General features: G+C 36.6%; 1 protein-coding gene across 3 annotated transcripts in view; it reads left to right on the top strand.

Moving 5' to 3' along the window:
• Positions 1–18,531, top strand: part of UTRN (utrophin) — a 339,710-nt gene that overhangs the window by 130,121 nt on the left and 191,058 nt on the right. For all 3 annotated transcript variants that reach the window (XM_015621645.2, XM_015621646.1, XM_015621643.1), the window contains 7 exons: positions 6,234–6,425; positions 8,194–8,366; positions 12,349–12,499; positions 13,835–14,010; positions 14,900–15,035; positions 16,055–16,204; positions 17,361–17,445. In XM_015621645.2, coding sequence (XP_015477131.1) covers positions 6,234–6,425; positions 8,194–8,366; positions 12,349–12,499; positions 13,835–14,010; positions 14,900–15,035; positions 16,055–16,204; positions 17,361–17,445 — 1,063 coding nt within the window. The remainder of the gene's footprint in view (positions 1–6,233; positions 6,426–8,193; positions 8,367–12,348; positions 12,500–13,834; positions 14,011–14,899; positions 15,036–16,054; positions 16,205–17,360; positions 17,446–18,531) is intronic.

The following is an 18,531-nucleotide window of genomic DNA, read 5'->3' as shown; positions in this document are numbered from 1 at the left end:
AATCTTGTTACTTTTGGTCTCACTGCAGCTTGACTGATCTTCTCTAAGGAAGATACTTTATTTCCTGTAAAGCCCTTTTCTTATAGGGATACATTGCAGTTAATCCTTGCTACTGCTAGATCCATTCCTGGATAAGTGAATGTGGTTGCTGAATGCAGAATGTCATATCAATGTGGATTACCATAGCAATTACAATACACTGTTGATGGAGAAACATTATCCTTGCTCAGGTCATCTAGAGAGTCAGAAAGAGACCAAAGCGGTTTTCTTTACTGGTGTGAAACTCAGAAATTCAAATTGCTGCTTTTGCTTCATGTGCCCTTGCCTCTGGATTTCTGATATTTGAGTGCTAAGGCAGATTGTCTCAAGTGGCCTTATTTTGCTTCTATGGCTTGTTCTTTCACTGGCTCTACTATTCAATCTTGAACACTGAAAATGGTGTGAGAACATAACATTGCTAAGGGGAGAAACAGTCTTCCCAAATATTATCGTCACTTTAGATAATCCCCCTTGCTCCAGAATTTTCTTGGAGCCACCAGAATTGAAAATGGCAGTGCTTGCTGCTCATTGCAGCTTAGGACTGAGGAGCACTACATGAATTCTTGACCCACTGGTGTGCAGGTGACTTAAGCCCTCACCTTGATGTAAGGAAGCTGTAGTGACCAGAGAAACTACTGTTTGATGTGAACAAAACAGGGAGGGAAAGGAAGATTTCAGCTGCTGAGCTGGGGAGTAGACTACAATTGAGCTTTTATGTAATACATTATTTACGCTTTTGTAAGCAAGTGTGGAGGAGAGGACTTATTTATGGTGCTTGAAGGTCATATCTATATATTGATTTGCTGGAAGTAGCTGGATCATAAATATTCCTCATCATTTATGCTTCTAGGGATTATGGAGTTAAAATATCTATGAAATATTGGTAACCCTTCTGCAAAGTAGGTACTTTTGAGTAAGCCTTATTTTGCCACAGATCCATTAGCAAGAAAAGCCTGCACTGGAAGTTTGCATATTCTGGGGGTCCTTCCTTTCTAACAGTGCTTTAGTATTTATTTAAATTGGACTATTCTGGTCCAAATGAGGGAAAGGAAAAAAATTAAACCTTAAATTGCAGAGGTAATTAGCTGCCTAAATTCCTGAGAGATTTTTCCAGGTCTTAGGAAGTTGTTTTGAAGTGAAAATGATAATTTCACAGGTGGTAAGTGAATATGCAGTTGCAGGCACAGTGCATTTTTTCCAATAAACTGAAGCAGACTTCTTGAAAGCTCTTCAAGTATTATTTCTGTAAAAAAGAAGACATACTTGTTTTTCTAGTATGCTTTTTATAGGACAGGTTCTGGATTACTTAAACATGAACAATTGTTTGCTAATTGCATCAATTAAATGGACATGAGCTTTGGGAAACCTTTTTTTTTTTTTAGAAAAACTGGCTCTTAAATATCTTGATAGTTAAAAACTGACTTATATAGTTAAACATCCAAGGAGGTAAATGATTTAATTTTAATTAAATAATTAAATAATTGTTAATGACTAGGGCAGTATTTTCTAAAATCCACGTGGAAACAACTCAGAAAATCTTGAGTTGAATCATTGGTAGATTTTGTTTCAAAATATATTTAAGTGTAATAGGAGAGAGGGGAAAAAATCTGAAACCAAATTCTGAACTGCAGGTTAAACTGTATGGTGAGTACAGGAAGAAATAAATTTTTATTTGACCCCCAAATTAAGAGCATTTTTAGCAGTTTTTATTGAGTGGCCTTATTTATAGAATGTTGACTAATAACAGAGTATTCTCTTTATTCCCCCAATCCTCTTTTTTTGCTAGTATTTAAAGAGAGAGCAGATTTATTAAATATGCTCTATGAACACTGAAATTAAAGTAGAAAAGGACTGTTAAGTCATTCAGTCAGATTTCCTCTTAAATAACCTTAGACTGACTTTCTATTTGTGTATGCTTAAGAAAAATTGTGGAAGGACTGAAGTACTGCTCCTACTTTTAACCTGGAGAAGAGAAGGCCCTGGGGAGATTCTTAGAGCAGTCTCCCAGTACCTACAGGAAAGCTGGAGGTGACTTTTTACAAAGCATGGAGGAATAAAACAAGGGGCAACGGCTTTAGTCTGTAAGAGGGTAGGTTTAGATTAGACTTCAGGATGGAATTCTTCACTGTGAGGGTGGTGAGGCACTGGAACAGAGCCTCTTGCCCAGAGAAGCTGTGGATTCCATATCCCTGGAAGTGTTCTACTCCGGGTTTGATGGCTTTGTGCAACCTGATATAGTGGAAATTGTCCCTGCTCATGGCAGGGGGGTTGGAATGAGATGATCTTTAAGGTCCCTTTCCAACCTAAACCATTCTGATTATGTGAAAAGCGTTTGCTTGCCTGAGTTGGTTTTTTTTTACCCCATAATAAAAAACAAAGAGCCAAGCAACAAAAGACAACTTCTGTGATATTTAGGTATTTGTCAGGTAATTGTGAGAGAGTCACATAAACCTCCTATTTTTTTGCATATTATGCTGCATTTTAGAAGCTTCCAGTCTGCCATGCAAGGTAGAGAACAGCTGAACAATTAAAACTCTGCTGTACTAAAGCATTAAGGTGTTTATAGCACTTACATATGTTCACCTTTAAGAATGAGGGTTGTGGGAGGAAGAAGCATCATCTCAGTGATGGGAGGCAGGTGGAGGAGTTTAGCAAGGAGGTGTACTCTGGAGGAGCAGCATCTGGAGGAATTCTCTGCTTAGCAGAAGGGAGTAATCTGGCCCACGATGGTGTTACTGGGAAAGCAAAAACTTTCAAAACATGTCAGTGCACAAGTACAGAACATGTTTCTGGTATGTCAATATGGGCCGTTTTCAATCTTGTGGTAGTTGTTTTCTGATGAGAGACAAAGCAGTGTGTGGGAAATAGAAAGAGAGTAAAGCCGAGTGATCTACTCGTGTGGGTGAAGTCTTGATTCTGAAGTCTTCCTGCCTGTGTGAGAATGGGACTTTTGGAATGATTAGGAGTTAGAGAAAACACCTTGTTGTGAGGAAAAAGACACAACTTCGGGGGTCAAATAAAATGAGGGTGCTTATTAAGTAAAAAAGAAAAGGAAAAAAAAATAACCAAAGGGAAGTAAGGGATAATGGGAAGGGAAGAAAGGAAGGAAGGAAAAAAGAAACCCCGAGTGTGATGATTAAGGAGTCCTCTGGCCGAACCGGCGTTTGGCCCCAGTGCAGGAACTCTACAACACTGCAGCGAGTGCAGCTAATCTGCACTCGAATTTATATAAATGTGTCCAAAGGAGAGGTAGACAGAAGTCTGCAGTGCCGGGTCCCGGCTGCAGCCAGCCCAGAGTCACAGGGGGCAGTTCTTTAGGACCTGCTGCCCATTTAAAGCTCTCGGTCCCCTCAGCCCGCTGCTGGCAGCTCCGCCCCCATGGTCTCTGTTGATTGGTGCTGGCAAACGATGAGGTAAGACCTTTCCTCCAATAGGGGGCTGTCACTGGGCTTTTTGGCGGGAAAATCCTTCCCTGGTTTGCACAGTTGATGTGGTGTGAAGGAATAGGTCCTTTGGAGCAGGCTAGAATTCCCTTGGAAAATTCCTCCCTGGTGTCAGGAAAATTAATCCACAAACACCAGAGGTTTATGTCCAAAAAGGAGACAGAGGAGTCCTTTTACTTTATTCAAATAAAGGGAGAGGGGCATTCCCCTGGGGTCTCTCATATTTTTTGGGGTCTCAGCCTCCCTTTTATCCTAATTCCTGGCCATATGTCCCTTTCTCTCTTTCCCCACAGGCTGAGGTACTTGAGAGGTACAGACTTCCCAGAATGCCTGATACCTGGGATACCCCCAACCCCCCTCCAGTGCATAAATGCCCTTCTTAATTCTTAACCCTTGTGGAATTTTGTGGTGTTTCCCCAGCATCTCTTTCACCTTTCAGTGGAATCCATCCCATTGTTTCTGCTATCTCTCAGTGATAGTTTCATCTTATCAGCAGACCCACAGCTTGTTTGTAAAGACAAACCCGTCATCCCTCTCACTGGTTTGAACAGTTGTGTGGAGGAATAGGTCCTTTGGAGCAGGTTAGACATCCTTTGCAAAGTGCTGCATGCTGTTGGTGAGGGGATTTGCCCTGGGGCTTTTGAAACTGAGACACTTAAAAAAAATCATTAAACTTACAAATAATGTATTAATAACAATACATAAGCAAGGGATTACAAAATATGTTTATAATATATATTATAATATATATAAGCTTTTAATGATTATTAAAATTGTTAACTTTGTTAACAGAACAATTAACGTTCAATTAAATCATAAAGAACAGCCAGTACAACTCTACAGTGATTTCATGTAACTCGTGAAAACTCTTTGTATGAAACTTGTACAATAATATTACTCTGCAACATTCTCATTGTTCTAAAGAGTAATTTCAAATAATCACATGTTAAAAGCCAATTAAGGGGCTTTATAAATGACATTGTGAAGATACTGCAGATGTGTGCTGTAGAAGGCATCCTGGTGTTTTTCACTTACCTTGACTTGTTTCATATTGTTAGGGAAAATTTACTTTGAGTTGCACAGACTGTCTGATTTCTTAGGAACGGGGGCCCTCTCCTTCCACAGGAAATCATGCCACTGTCTAATCCTTGGGCTTTTGCTCCAAGTTTCATTGATGGAAGCTGATAAAATATATGCAGAGTCTCAAGAAAGTACATTTGGGGAGCATCAGGGACCAAGATGCTGGGTTTGTAGCTAAAGCATATGGAGTAAGCTTTGTTTTTAACTGTGGTGCTTGCTGTACTGAATCAAAAGCAGTACTGAGTAGTTTGTAATGCTTTTCTGTAACTCTTGTTTTCAGTAGACTTATGCTGCTATGCCCTTACATCCTATTTCTTTGGTGTGCAATGGATGACTGAGAGCAATCATATTTAGTGGTAAAGGTCTTGTGGAAGCAAAGCCCTGTTCCCAGTTTCAGAACAGCATAGCTGTCTACAAAACAAAACAAGGAAAATCTTTAGGAATGTTTTTGAATGGTGAATATATGAACATATCCTTTCTGCTGCAGTCCTTGCTTCATTTGCACTACATGTGCTGGTTGTTATGTCATTCAAATTATCTGGAACCTATTTGAAATTCTCAGAAACACATGAAGGAGGAAGATTACAGACAGGTGTTTGCTTAGTGGGACTTAAATATTTTATTGGTTGTTGGCTGTGCTAGATATTTTCATGTGTGCACCCAGCCCAGACAAATTGCAAAGTTAAATTCACTGGCTGAAATTGCTATGAACATACATTTATTCTTCACTCTTAAGGGTGTTCGTAGCTGTTAGTAAATCCCACAGTCCTGTACCTCTGTCTTGCTTGACTCATTCACCAAGTACAACATGGTGATTTAAAGTTGCTTGAGCTCTTCAATATTTGGAAGTGGGCTTTCTTTTTATTGGATGATTTTAAAGAACTTGTTTTTTTTTTCAGAGATGGTAACATAATCCTGTTTGACAAGAAATGCTTTCTGCTAAAAACTGCTGTCAGTCTGCTTCACCTCTGCTAATTTTTTGCCAGGCATGGTAGAGGGATAGCTTCCTGGAGCAGTCTTCCCAATGTTTCAGATACAGCCCCCACCATTTTTGAGCCAAGAAAAAGCTGTGTTAAATTACTGTTCTTACTTTCTTATCTGCTAACGTGGTATTTGGCTAGACAGCCTAGTCTTGCAGCCAGAGCAGAAAAGAATTGCCAAGCTCTGGAGGAGTTAATGTCTTTTATTGCTGGAAAATATTGGAGTACTGCTGGAGCACCAATTTATTTTTAAAAAGTGGTTAGAAAATGTGGGTGGGGATGCTTATTGAAACGAATAGGGATGGGAAATAAGTGTAAATCAGTATCTTGGTGATGAAGGAAGCAGAATGGGGTTGTAACACTACATACAGGCTTAATCAAGAAGTGTTGTTTCTGGAAATGGTAAGGATCAAGTTAAGAGAAGCAGTGGTAGCCTTCCCATTGCTTGGAGTTTTAATCAAGAATAATAGAGTCATTTTGAGGCATGGTATCTACTGTTCTCTAACTTTTAAAATAAACTGTCGTGTGCAGGACTTGCAGCTTTCTGAATTTATGTAATCTTACTAGAAAGGCCTTTGTTTTCCCTTCTAATGTAGAAAAGTAATTATGCTGAATATAGTTTATCAATTTAGGATTTTTTTCATAAAATTGATGGTTGTCTGAAATATCAAATGAATTTTCATGTTTTTAGGCAATCCCTGTCCAGCAGAGGTTAAAAGGCCAATTTACTACAGGAGCTAGGACCTTGCCTTTCTCAGCTGAATACCTGGTTGAAATCAACAAAGTTTTGCTGGCCATGGCTGATGTTGAACTGCTGCTGAATGCACCAGAGCTGAATACTGGCATCTATGAGGATTTTTCAGCTCAGGAGGATGCACTGAAGGTACTGCACACCTAAGCATTATACTCAAAGTGGAGAAGGAAAACAGCAGGAAGGCCACAGCCTTTGAAACTGTATTGCTGTATTTATGATTTTGCTTGGTATCCACAAGATCAATATGCACTGAAAAATAAAAAAAAATGACAGTTCTGTTTGCTAATATTTTTTTCCATGCATAATCTGGATACAAAATGTAGCAGCAGCATGAAAACTGGGTGGGAGGTTGAGGGAGCAAGGTTTAATTTGTTGTAGACACTTATATTTTTCATCATAGGCTACAGAACACTTAGAGAAATGCTGAAGCAAATCTCCTACATTCCTGCTTGATTGCCTTTTAATGCAGCTGCTGTTCTTAGATCACCTGAAAACAATTGCTCAAATAGGAATAGGAGAAAGGATGATTCTTGACTTTTTATGAAGCTCTGCATAAGGCCACAAGATGATGATGGTACATGCACTGATGAGCAAAACAGCAATATTCTTTCTGTTTTAAGCTCCCCCTTCGTATTGTCAGCCAGTGGATTTACCTGTGTGATTAATAGTGAGGAAATAGTAAAGGGCCTGGCCTTTTTCAAAAGGAGATGAAGAAATTATGCTTGAAAATACTGAACCCTGCTGTCACATATGAGCTGAGTAAGGAGAAGTCTGAATCCTGGTTAATTCTTAGCATACAAAAAAGTGTGAAACAGTTTCCCTCATAAAACATCCATTGGAGTTGGGAATTACACATGGCATGGTGCAGTGTAGGTGTACCTCTCTGGACTGGGAGTCATTGCAGGGTCCATGTGTCATATCTGAGGTGTAGCTGGCCTTTGCCTCTCACCAAGAGCTAGATTAGCTGTTTCTGCAGCTGCTATATAGGTCCTATAAAATATTTTTAGAATTCCAGTCTACTTTTCTGACATGCTTTTCTTTCTGCTGTGTACATGCCTCCATTTCTCATGTTTTGGTTTGGTTTTTACATATTTTATAATACCAAATATGGGAATGGTACCAGCTTTTGACAGAAGTTTTTGTTTTGTTGATGAAATTATCTTATTCCTGCTTACTCTGCTTCTGTGCTGCCTGGAGTGCAGTTAGGAGTGTTTATGTTAAGATGGGTTTAAAATACTTCATTTTGGTGCAGGTGTCTCATCTGATTTTGAAGTTTTGGTATATTCTAAGGATGTTTTCAGAAAAAGCAAATAGCAGAGCATAGAATTTTTAGAAGCATTACTGTTTTAAATTCAGAAAGATAAGTAAATTCCACTGTCTGCATGGACTGTTTGTCTTCTGAATACCGAGGCAGTCTTACAACAGTATCTGGTTTAAAGGAATTTTCACATCATAGTTCAATGGTATTTGAAATTACCTCACTCTACTTAGGTAACTTCGTCATTTAAATATAAAACCTTTATGCAGCCTTATGCTTTTGCAGTTCTGTGCATATGGGAGGATACATGAAACATGATGAAATTGCATTTTGTCGTTCATTTTTTTACACAGGGAAAGAGTATGTACTGTCTTTACCTTAGCAACAAATTGGATGTATATGAAATATTTCATCCTTTTCATAAAAACCGGAAAAGGCTGCATGCTTAAAGGGGGTGATGAACTGTTCAGTTGCTAAAGCTGATTTAATCTGTAAACTGCTGATTCTGGTGCTCATGGTCTTATTGTAGATGCTGATTTTTGGAAAATAATTTTGAAAATATTATTTTTTTAATATTTTTCTTTTATTTCCTGCTGGTGTTGACTTTACTCATGGCTTGTGCCATTAATATGCTTGCAGAACATAAAAGATATTTTGGATAAACTTGGAGATCAAATTGCAGTAATACATGAAAAGCAACCTGATATTATATTGGAAGCATCTGGACCTGAAGCAATCCAAATAGGAGATGCACTAACACAGCTGAATGCAGAATGGGACAGAATTAATAGAATGTACAATGATCGTAAGTGGTAAGTCAAGCAGGATTGGTCTCCGTGGCCATGTGGTAAATACTTTATGTACATGTTTATATAAGTGTTCTTCAAATGTACCTTAATGATGAAGATGAGCTTGGGAATTATCAGCTTTAATATGTTGGTATTACAAAATAATTTCCAGAATTACTGAATGTTGAAACTGTTAACATGGAAATTGAAGTTTGGCTGCTTTTATGAAGCTCATTGTTTCTATTTTATGAAATAGAAGGTTTTGTTTACAGAACATAAAATTTTGTTTTTTTAAAAGTATCCCGAAATAAAGTTCTAGAATAATAATATTGAGTAGGACATCTTTTAATGAAGAATTCAAGGCTGATTTTTTTGATTTTTGAAGGAAGGATGCAGTTTGAAATAATGGGATCTTTAAATAACTATGACAGTTGTCAATAATATTTGTTGTAAGTACTTGAAGATGCGAGATGACCCGATTAGAAAATTCTGTTCTTAGGAAAACAAGAGAATACTAAAATTAAGTGCTTAAGAAATGCCGATTTCGAATTTCCTTGCCACAAATAGGTGTAGTTTCACTTGGGCAAAAAGTTTGATTTCTCCTCACCCCTTACAGAAGAGACATTGACCTTTTTACCTTAACTGAATCAGTTTGAAATCTTGAAAAACAAACTCAGTACCACTTAGTCAGTCTTGGAAAAGAGTATTAGGTGAGTATTTTAAGTTGGGATTTGTAAAAGTGTCAAAGTATGTGTACAGAAAGTTACCACTAAGCTGGAGATGCTTACACTGCAAGCAGCAGTGGACACTGAGATTGCTGCTATACAAAAAAAAACAACCCTAAAGGTCTGAAAATTATTCTATGCAATTTAAATGCAAAGGCTTATACTGTAGTTAATTTGCTTTTATGGTATTTCCTTTTTAATGATGATGTGAGGTAATGGATGATGCAGAAGTTTTGTAGAACATAAAGTATATGCCTAAGCCTGTTTACTTGCTTTGTAGCATAAGAAATCTGATATCAAACACATGTGGTAGTGTATTTTGAAGAGCTGTTTTTAGGAAGGGTGTGTATTACATAAGCAGATGTTTCCCACTCTTTCTCAGAGCACTGTGTATGGATGTAATGTGTAGGGATATAAAAATGAGTTGGTGGTATCATCTAAATAGAGACTTCCAGAAATTCCGCGCCCCTGGATCAGCGAAGAATCAAGATTTCTAATAACTCAGCAGACAATATTGTTTCACTGGGGGTTCTTGAATTAGAAAACAGTGATGCCAGCTATGTACAACTTTCTGTGCTCTTGCTGGGTGCTCGTGGTCACCTGCTGTACTTGGAAACAACTGCTCCAGTATCTGGTGCCCAGCCAGATTTATATGCTGGTAACTATTTTATTGTCCTCATAGATATTGTATGCACTAAGCTCTAGTTATGCTTTTTTTCCCACTTGTAACTTACTTGAAAAGCTTTAACTAATGTTAGTGTTTTGTAAGTATGAGTAAATTAATTTACTTCTTGAATTTGCCAGGGCTAAGTAGTCACCTTATCGAAAAAGGTAACTGTACCAAAAGAGTAAGTTTAATGTTTATGAATAACTAGAAAAATGCAACAGATTTCCTCCTCAATCACCTTGCTGAATCACATTAATCTTGAACTTCATAAAGTTTGTCAAGATCTGCATATTAATGAAAATAATATTGGGCTTTGTTTTTACACAAAAAGCAACTACTGGACTACCAATTTAGATAAATTATATGTAGCTTCTTGAATATATAAAATGCTGCAATTTTAATAGAAGCATACTCTTCAATCCATGAAGACATCATTAATTGCAATATTGAAATGGCATTATTATTTCTATACCCATTCTCTTACAAAGAAGATTTCTTAGCCAAGTTTAATCTTGCTTTTCCTAGTGTTGCACTAAGTATAAGCTGGATGATTTTCTCCTTAATAATTTTTTGGCTTTTTCCTATTTCTGGAGTGGGTGGAGATTTTGACAAAATTAGAAGAAACAACATCAGAAGCCTCTGGCAAAAGATTGACTTAGTTTTAAGAGGTAGTAAAGATTTTGTGATTGAATGCCAGCTAAGTAGTTAAACCTTTGGTAAATGCTCTGATGAAGCCATGCACAAGTTGAATTAAACTTCAAAGTTTCTAAGTAGTCAACTGAAACCGGCTGACTACAGTTGGAGTTGAATGTGTAGAGTAAAAATGTGTGTGTTTTGTGTGTATATATGGATTTAATGCTTTGAACTGTTTGTAGCAGTGTTGGTTTGCTGGGTGTGCTCCTTTCGCTGTGGGTTTTCTCCGAGTGCTAGAAGTGTGCATAACTTGGGAATGAGATGTGGCTTGGAAACAGTGGATTCCTGCAGAGGAGGCAAATGATAGCCAAGTTTTGGTGCAGTAGTCACAGGAATTTGATACTTCTAGCTTTCAGATGAGGCAGTCTGTAGGGAAACAGCAGCACATGCATCTGACTCAAAGCTGGAGTGAAACTTTGCTCATTGCTCAAAATACTGATGGAGCTGTAGTCTCAAAACAGAAATGGCACAAGTTAAAACTTTCTATCTCAGTGTTCTCTGAAGTTTAAAATTCTGTATTCTAAAAAGTCATGTGGTAAAAATTCCCTCAAAAACTTTAATTTTTAAGGAAGCCTATAAAACCTTCTTTTAATCTATTTTAAGTGCTTAGAATGTATCTTCTGATTAAATGTGGAATGAGTTACTGTCATGAGACAATATACTTGGACTGAAATTTATGTGAGAAAGGGACATTTTGATTTGGGGTCAGTGTACAGGTTGGTCTAGGGTATTAAATCAAGGTATGTGCTGGAATGGTAAAATTAGGAGACAAGGTTAGAAAAACTGAAGTGGAGATTAAGAGTTCTTTACTGGAATTGGTTGATAATAATAATAATGACTACTACTAAGTCCTGTATATGTCAAGAAATAAGGATCTTTTGTAAGATGGAATTTAATTTTGATGAAATTAATCTAAGAACTCTGGGATTGTTGACTTTAATGAAAAAAAATAGTTGCAATGGTAGCTCTTTAAATCTTGGTTTTAGATATCTTCGTTATGCTGCTAATTTTAGATTGCATCTATATATATGCAATAACCCTGGAGTTTACTGTTGCAATTATTTGCAATTGTTTGCAATAATGGGCTGAAAATGACATAGTTCCTCAGTCAAAATAGAGGGTCCTCTGATTAACAGCAGCCTTGGCCTCTTAGGGCTTTAAACATGACTGTTTTTATTAGTTTGGAACAGTTAAGAATCAACAAATAGAAAGCAAGCCACTCTGTTCCTTTCTGACATGTTTTTCTCATGCTCTCACTTTGTTAGCTTGTTAACAGAACTCATTTTATTAAAAACCAGCTTTCTGACTGTGGTTATTCTGCCTGTTCCATGCTAGAACATGTTGCCCTTCAAGTTAAACAACACATTAATTTGAGGCTGCAAAGATGATGACAATGAAATATCTGGTAAATTATTGTGTGATTAAATTCTGTATGACCTACTTATGTGTGCTCACCAGTAATACTATATAATCAAATATATAATCTGTATAATCAAAATCACCTTTGCTTAATAAATTCTGGACACCAGCACCCCATTTCTCCTTATGAAGGAGAAAAATAATCTGAGCAATTAATCATATTTCATATTTCACACTGATACCTGAAGTGTTTCACGATAAAAGAGGGAAAGGGTTATTCAGACCAATTTGATGTTGCTAATCAATCTTTATTTTTTAAGTGATAGAAACAAGTTTGCTTAGGACTGCCCTTTCTTCCTTCAGCTGGAAGTTAATGACAGTCTGTGCTGTTGGCTTTCACCAGCTGCTACTGTGCCAGGAAGCCTTCAGTACTAGGACTTGGTTAACCAGGCTGTGTGTTAGTCTTTCCATTCTGCAAGGCAAATTTCTACTGACTGGAGTGGGATTCCTAGCCTTCTAAGTGAAATTTTGGGTAATTTTCCACGCCTTTGTTTTCCCCCAGTTGCTTTGATAGAGCGGTTGAGGTGTGGAGGCAGTTCCACTGTGATCTCAACGATCTCTCCCACTGGATAGCGGAGGCTGAAGTGTTACTGGCCGAAGCCCGTGGGCCAGATGGCAGCCTGGAGCTGCAGACAGCTGGGCTGCATCAGCAGGTACGTGGGATTTGGGCAGAAAATGAGCAAGCTCATAGGAAAAAGCCTAGATTTTAATCTAAAATTGTGGTTTTATAGATAGACATATGGATTTGCAGAGAGGCTGTGCAATTACACTTCAAAAAGCAGTAACTCTTAACATTCCTATTTTGGCTGCAGTTTCACATTTATTCTTGGGGAACAGCTCAACTCCTGTTTATAGTATGGAGTTTTATGGTCACTCTTAGTATGGATTGGTTTGAGATAATTTGATAATTAAAATGTTTGTATAATTTGTTGGTTTATAAGTTTTGTTACAGCTTCAAAAATATGTTAATCAGATAAAAAATCCAGTATATTATTTCACTTACTTTTGATTCAGAATTTAAAAAAATGGATCCCAGTGAAGATCATTTATAACTTAGCAAATTGTTTCTGTAAGCAAATGTCTTTTGGAGATACTGCTTCGTATAAACAATCTAGAAAAAGAAAATATTCCAGTTGCAGGAGTCTTACGTTTGATTTTTTTTTTTTTTTCAGATTTGGTTCTGGAATTTAGTTCTCTGATGTCTTTTTGTTTTACTTTCTTTTAAATAAGGAGAAGAAAGCATAACTTTAAGGATCAGATTTTTTTTTTTCTTTTGAGACTATTAGTTATCCAAGTGTCAGATGTGTGTTGTGAAAGAAAAGTAAATTCTGGCTAAGACACAGCTTCTGTTTTATCCTTGTTTCTTTTTGAAGTTTTCTTCTAGGGCATTTCACTTCTCTTTCTTGAATCATCTTATTACTAATCTAGTTGCAAAGAAATTTTTGCTAACAAGTGTAAGACTTTTGTAGTCATTAGGGGTGCTTGAAGATTTAATCCCAACATCTTCTGACTTTCTTTAGCTTCATGGATTTTTCTGTGGTGTCTGGGACCATGGCAGCACTGCCATAATTATCCTAGCTAAAATACTGTGAAAGTAAAGAAATACTTGCAGTATAGATTATGAAAAGACGTGGTTAAAAGTCGAACCATCTGTTAGAACCACTAGGAAATGCTGTACATTAAGAGAAAAGGAATCAAATATGAGTGTAGATTTTAGCACTGGTGGCTTAAATGAATTCTTGTGATTCTTTGTAATATTTGTGGCCTAATCTGTGTCTTCTTATGACAGCTAGAAAATTGAATTAGATTCAAAAACAGAACATTAATAGCTTTATCAACAACATCCATTTCCAAGTAAGATGGTTTTAAGTGCCTCTTTTAGTAAAATAATATGCATGCACCCTGGGTTCATCCTGCATATCATGAACCAGATCAAAGTCACTTTAGGTCAGTAATAAAATCTTGTATGGCTCTTATGTTTCTGACAGGAACTTGAAGAGGGAGTCAGCAGCCATCAGGCCAGTGTTTCAGCATTGAACAGAACTGGGGAAGGGATCATACAGAAGCTGTCTGCTACAGATGGGAACTTCCTGCAGGAGAAACTGGCAGGATTGAATAGACGCTGGAAAGCAATCACAACAGAGGTCATGGAGAGACAACAGAGGTAATAAGTTAATCAAAAATTTGGAAGTCTGAGCAGATGCAATAAGGAGAATTTCATTTAGTAGACTCTGGGAGAGAGAGTGCATTGTATTGCACGCTGTCATTAATCTGAATTTTCCTAATGTTCAGAGATCTGTTTTGAACTGTCTTCCAGAACAAATTTCTCGTAAATCCACCTGCAACTGACTGCTTCGAAAGTCTTTGTTTAGAGCACCTCACAAAATAACATCCACAAAACTACTTTTCTTACATTTTTCCTTTGTTTTAAAAATAATTTTTCTTATAAAGTCAGATGTTTTAGGAAGAATTGCTCAGGTACTTTCTCGGGCTGAAGCTGAGCTGTAAGTACCTTACATTAAGTTTGGTTTTATCATTAACAGAGATACACTAATTGAAACAACTTGTATTATTCTTGAATTTCCACAATACTGTAAAGTAAGATCTTTATGTAATTATGTCTTTTTAACATCTCCTGATTCATTTAGGAATAAAATAGGATCTTGCTTAATTATTTAGTCTGAGAAATTTCATTGAAGTTTTATGTGATTTAGTGGAAGTATTATACATGTCCCTAAAACCTTCAGGAAAAATTGTGTAACCTTAAATTGATTAGGCATGAAGGTGTTGTCATTACTTTCACTTACATTTAATGTTTTCTGCAGTCTTTTAAAAGTCTGTCTTATGACTTTGGAACTAAAATTTGTCTGGTATTAAGACAGTAGTATTTATTTGCAAATATCTTGCATTTTAATGGTGATGGTAGAATCCTTTGATGATAAAATTAATTCTTTAAAATGCTCCAAGCACTGAAAAAGTTGATTCAGGCATCAGAAGTAATTAAGAAGGATTTGTAGGATTGATCTGTTGGACTTCTTGTTTCACTTTTTAAGGCTAAAAGGAGAGAACCAGCAGCTGATAGAGTGCAGAAGAAAGCTTGATGAGCTGCGATGTTGGCTGGAAAATGTGGAAAATGCTCTGGACACAAGATTTACATTCAACCATGAAGAAAACTTGCAAGAATTACAGGCAAGTCTGATTAGTGTGTAAATATATATACATCTTTGTGTCTTGTGTCAAGCATCAGGACATGGCTTTTGAGGAGGGGAGTTTTCACATTGTGAATAGCCAAAGAAATACCATGTTTGTGTGAGACAATTCTGTGAGATTGCTTACACAGGCAAGATGCACCTCAAAATGAAGTTGGGTTGGGTTGGTAACTGGTGTGTAGCCAGAAGATGGTGTCTGTGTATGAGACAGTGAGAAATAAATATACTACTAATAAAATGTAGTAAGTAGAATTTCACTTGAGATGATGTGTATGTGTCAACTTCAGAATTGCTAAGACCTATAGGAAAAAAAGCGGATATCTTAAATGGTAAGTAGCACCATTATCCCATTTACTGGCAGTTGTAATAATCTCTTATGCATGTCAGATTTTATTTAACCTGTTTTTTAAACTGTAAGGGTTTTAAGGTCATTTTAAGTAAGTTGTTTGCATATGTGTGTATTTTTCCTGTTTATTTTGTGTCTAGCTTTTTATTTGACAACAAAACATCTTTGGTTTGTAGAATGTGTGAAAGAAAATGTTTCTGAAATCCTAAAAGAACGAGAGGAGTAGTCCAACTAATCTACTTGCTTGTTTTTAAAAATCAGTAATTTTTAAAGAGGCAACAAAAAACCCCAACAAAACCCCAACCAACCTCTTCTAGGCCAAATCTAAGTTGGAAGTATTGAACAAATCTTTATAATGATGTGAACTTGTTGCAGTTCTGTTTGCCTAAACAAATTCACTCATGGCAGTTGAGTATTTCCTGCCTGTCATCCAAGTGTAATTTTTTTTGTCATCTACCTTAATATAAATGATAGAAGTGAAAGGTAATAAATGTTTCAATAATTTCTAGATCAAGCATAGAAAACAAAATAGAAACTTTCCTGTTTATATTCAGGGAAATGCCTAATACTGGAGTTAAAAAAAAGCTTTCCTCCTCCTTTAATTAAGTATGCATGCATTTTATTTCAGTCTCAAACTCTTCTGTCTATTTTAGGTCTTAAGTGAAGAAATGGAAGTTCTGAGTGACAAATTGGAATGGCTGAACAGAACTGAACCTGAAGTGCTGTTGGATGAAAATATTGATCTTCAAGAAAAAAACAAACTTTCAGGTTGCCTGCAGTCCCTCAATGTGAGGTGGAATAAGGTGTGCATTTTTCCAGCACTGGGTACCTGAGATTGAAAACCGAGTGATATACTTGGAATGATTGTTTTCCTTTTCATGTATCTGTGGCATGTACATAAAATGATTTGGAAACTATACAGGCATGATCAGGAAATGTACCCCAAACCACTTACACATGAAAATACTGATGGACATTTTTCCATCAGACCGAGTAAATTTGGTTAGCTTAGGTTTTTCTGGTGTGAGTTGTGTTTTGTTTGTTTTTTTTTTCCTTTTGTATTGGCTTTTTTTTAGAAAGATGGATGAAAAGTATCGGCTAGATTTTGTTTGAGTCAAACAGTAATGTATTAACTTGAAATGGAGAGTTAGAATAAATCTTTGCTATGTAGCAAAGCTGAAAGTTTATAGCAGTTAAGAGGAAAAGAAACAAAGCTGTGATAAAGCTTACAAAATCTTACCAAGTGTAAGAATTCTTCTTAACCATTACTATAAATTAGAAACTCATGTGATTAAGCTCATTGGCAAGGCTGGTTGGAATAAAGCAAGTTTTTTTCAAGCAAAGCCTGAAGATCCAAATGGGAAAATTAAATTATTTTAGATGATTTTATGGATGATAGAGGTAAGAATTTATTGAGGAAAGGGGCTTTTGACAGTACAGGGAAAGAAAAAGATGTGTTTTTACCAACTCAGCCTTGAGAATAGGGGTTCCCCTACTGCTTTGAGCACTACATTTTCATCATTGTCTTTAAAAACTTTTTAAAAACAAATACGCAAATTTGTTTTCACTACAATGGAGTTGTAACACTTTTTCTTTTTTCAATTAGTTCCCCATTTCTCTACTTTCCGGTGCCTGACAACAAATCATGCTCTGTATAATTTTTTCTTCAAAATATATTCAAATAATGAGTTTGGTGGTTAGACAGTAAAAAATATTTAAACGACCTGTCCACAACAATTTATTTCTTTCTCTTCAATATTTAGGTGTGAGAGTGGGATGTATTGAAAAAACACTTTAGCACCTCCTGAAGTTTTTACTGTTTTTTAAAGGATACCTTCCAAAAAATAATTGAAATGTATCTGAGGCATGGTATAGAATATTTTGTGTTCCAATAAGAGATTACTTTTCTGCCATTAATATAGGTTGTGTTTGTTTTTACTTCTCTCTGCTGGGCTGTAGGTGTTCAGAGAACTGCCTGACAAAGTGAGAGAGTTGGAGGCATTTGTTGGGCAATCCCGCCTTGTTACAAAGACAAAGCCTCCTGGTGAGTCATTGCTCCTTCTGTTCTGCTTAACTGTCTTGAGTGTAATCCTGTTTGCAGTCAAAAGTAATTAAAAATGGAAAAAACTTTATGAACCAAGACAAATATAAATAAGAAATGTTTTAGAAATTTAAATGTTTAAGAAGCAGCATGCTGAACTTGAGGCTGCCTTCTCATCACTATGGGAGAGAGGGTATATTTGGGTAGAGATGTTCCTAGTCAGGACTGGGGGAGTCTTTTGGAGTTCCTCTAAGAATTTTGAAATGGAGAAATTTTTATTAAGCTTAGGCTTCCTCATCAGGACTTAGGTACAGAGTAAAAACCAAAATAGCTGTGTTTGTGACAGCTCACTTTCTGTATTGTGTTTTCTGTGGATTTGTGGACATGCCTTTGACTAATTAAGACCCACTAGAAGCTTTCCATACAGCTAATTATTTGTAAAGTATCTCTTGCATGTGGATTTTTTGCAGTCCTCTAAATAAAGGCCATTCTGCTTCTTTCAGCACAGTTAGGGGGCAGATGGGTCTCCCTTGTCTGCTTGATACTGACCTTCCTGAATCTCTTAGGGAAAGCTGTCTAAATATATATTCTTGTATCAGACACTGACATTGGTCATATTTTCAAGTTGTTGGAGGCAGTTCAGAAAATACAGATTGTAAACAAAATACCCAGGTCTTCCTTTTGGAAATTTAGGTAAAGAAGACAGCCCTTGCCTGAAACAATTTGCAACTCAAACTTCTGTAAATAATCTCTTATTTTTTTTAAAAAATTTAGCATCAGTAAACAAAATTGGAGGCAAACCAACTTCTGTTTAATCCTTTTAAAACCTTGAATTCAGCTTGCTCTCCTTTCATACAACCTGTTTGTTAAACAAAGCTCCCGTGTTTTGTTGTGTGAGGGAAGTGTGAAATACTCATGCTCTAGCTTGATGTAACTTAGTGTTTCTTGGAACTAGAAGACAACTTCTGGAGTGGATCTTAGTATTTATTCAGCTCATTCCTCACTTCTTTGTTGTGTCAGGTTAAAAAGAGAGAAAGGTGTGACTAAATTAGGGGGCATCTGTCCCTTCCTTGGACAGTTGTGTAATGC

Source organism: Parus major, chromosome 3 (genome assembly GCF_001522545.3).
Source record: "Parus major isolate Abel chromosome 3, Parus_major1.1, whole genome shotgun sequence".
Classification (NCBI taxonomy): domain Eukaryota; kingdom Metazoa; phylum Chordata; class Aves; order Passeriformes; family Paridae; genus Parus; species Parus major.
Note: the sequence above shows the minus strand (reverse complement) of the source record. Positions and strands in the feature narration are given on the sequence as shown.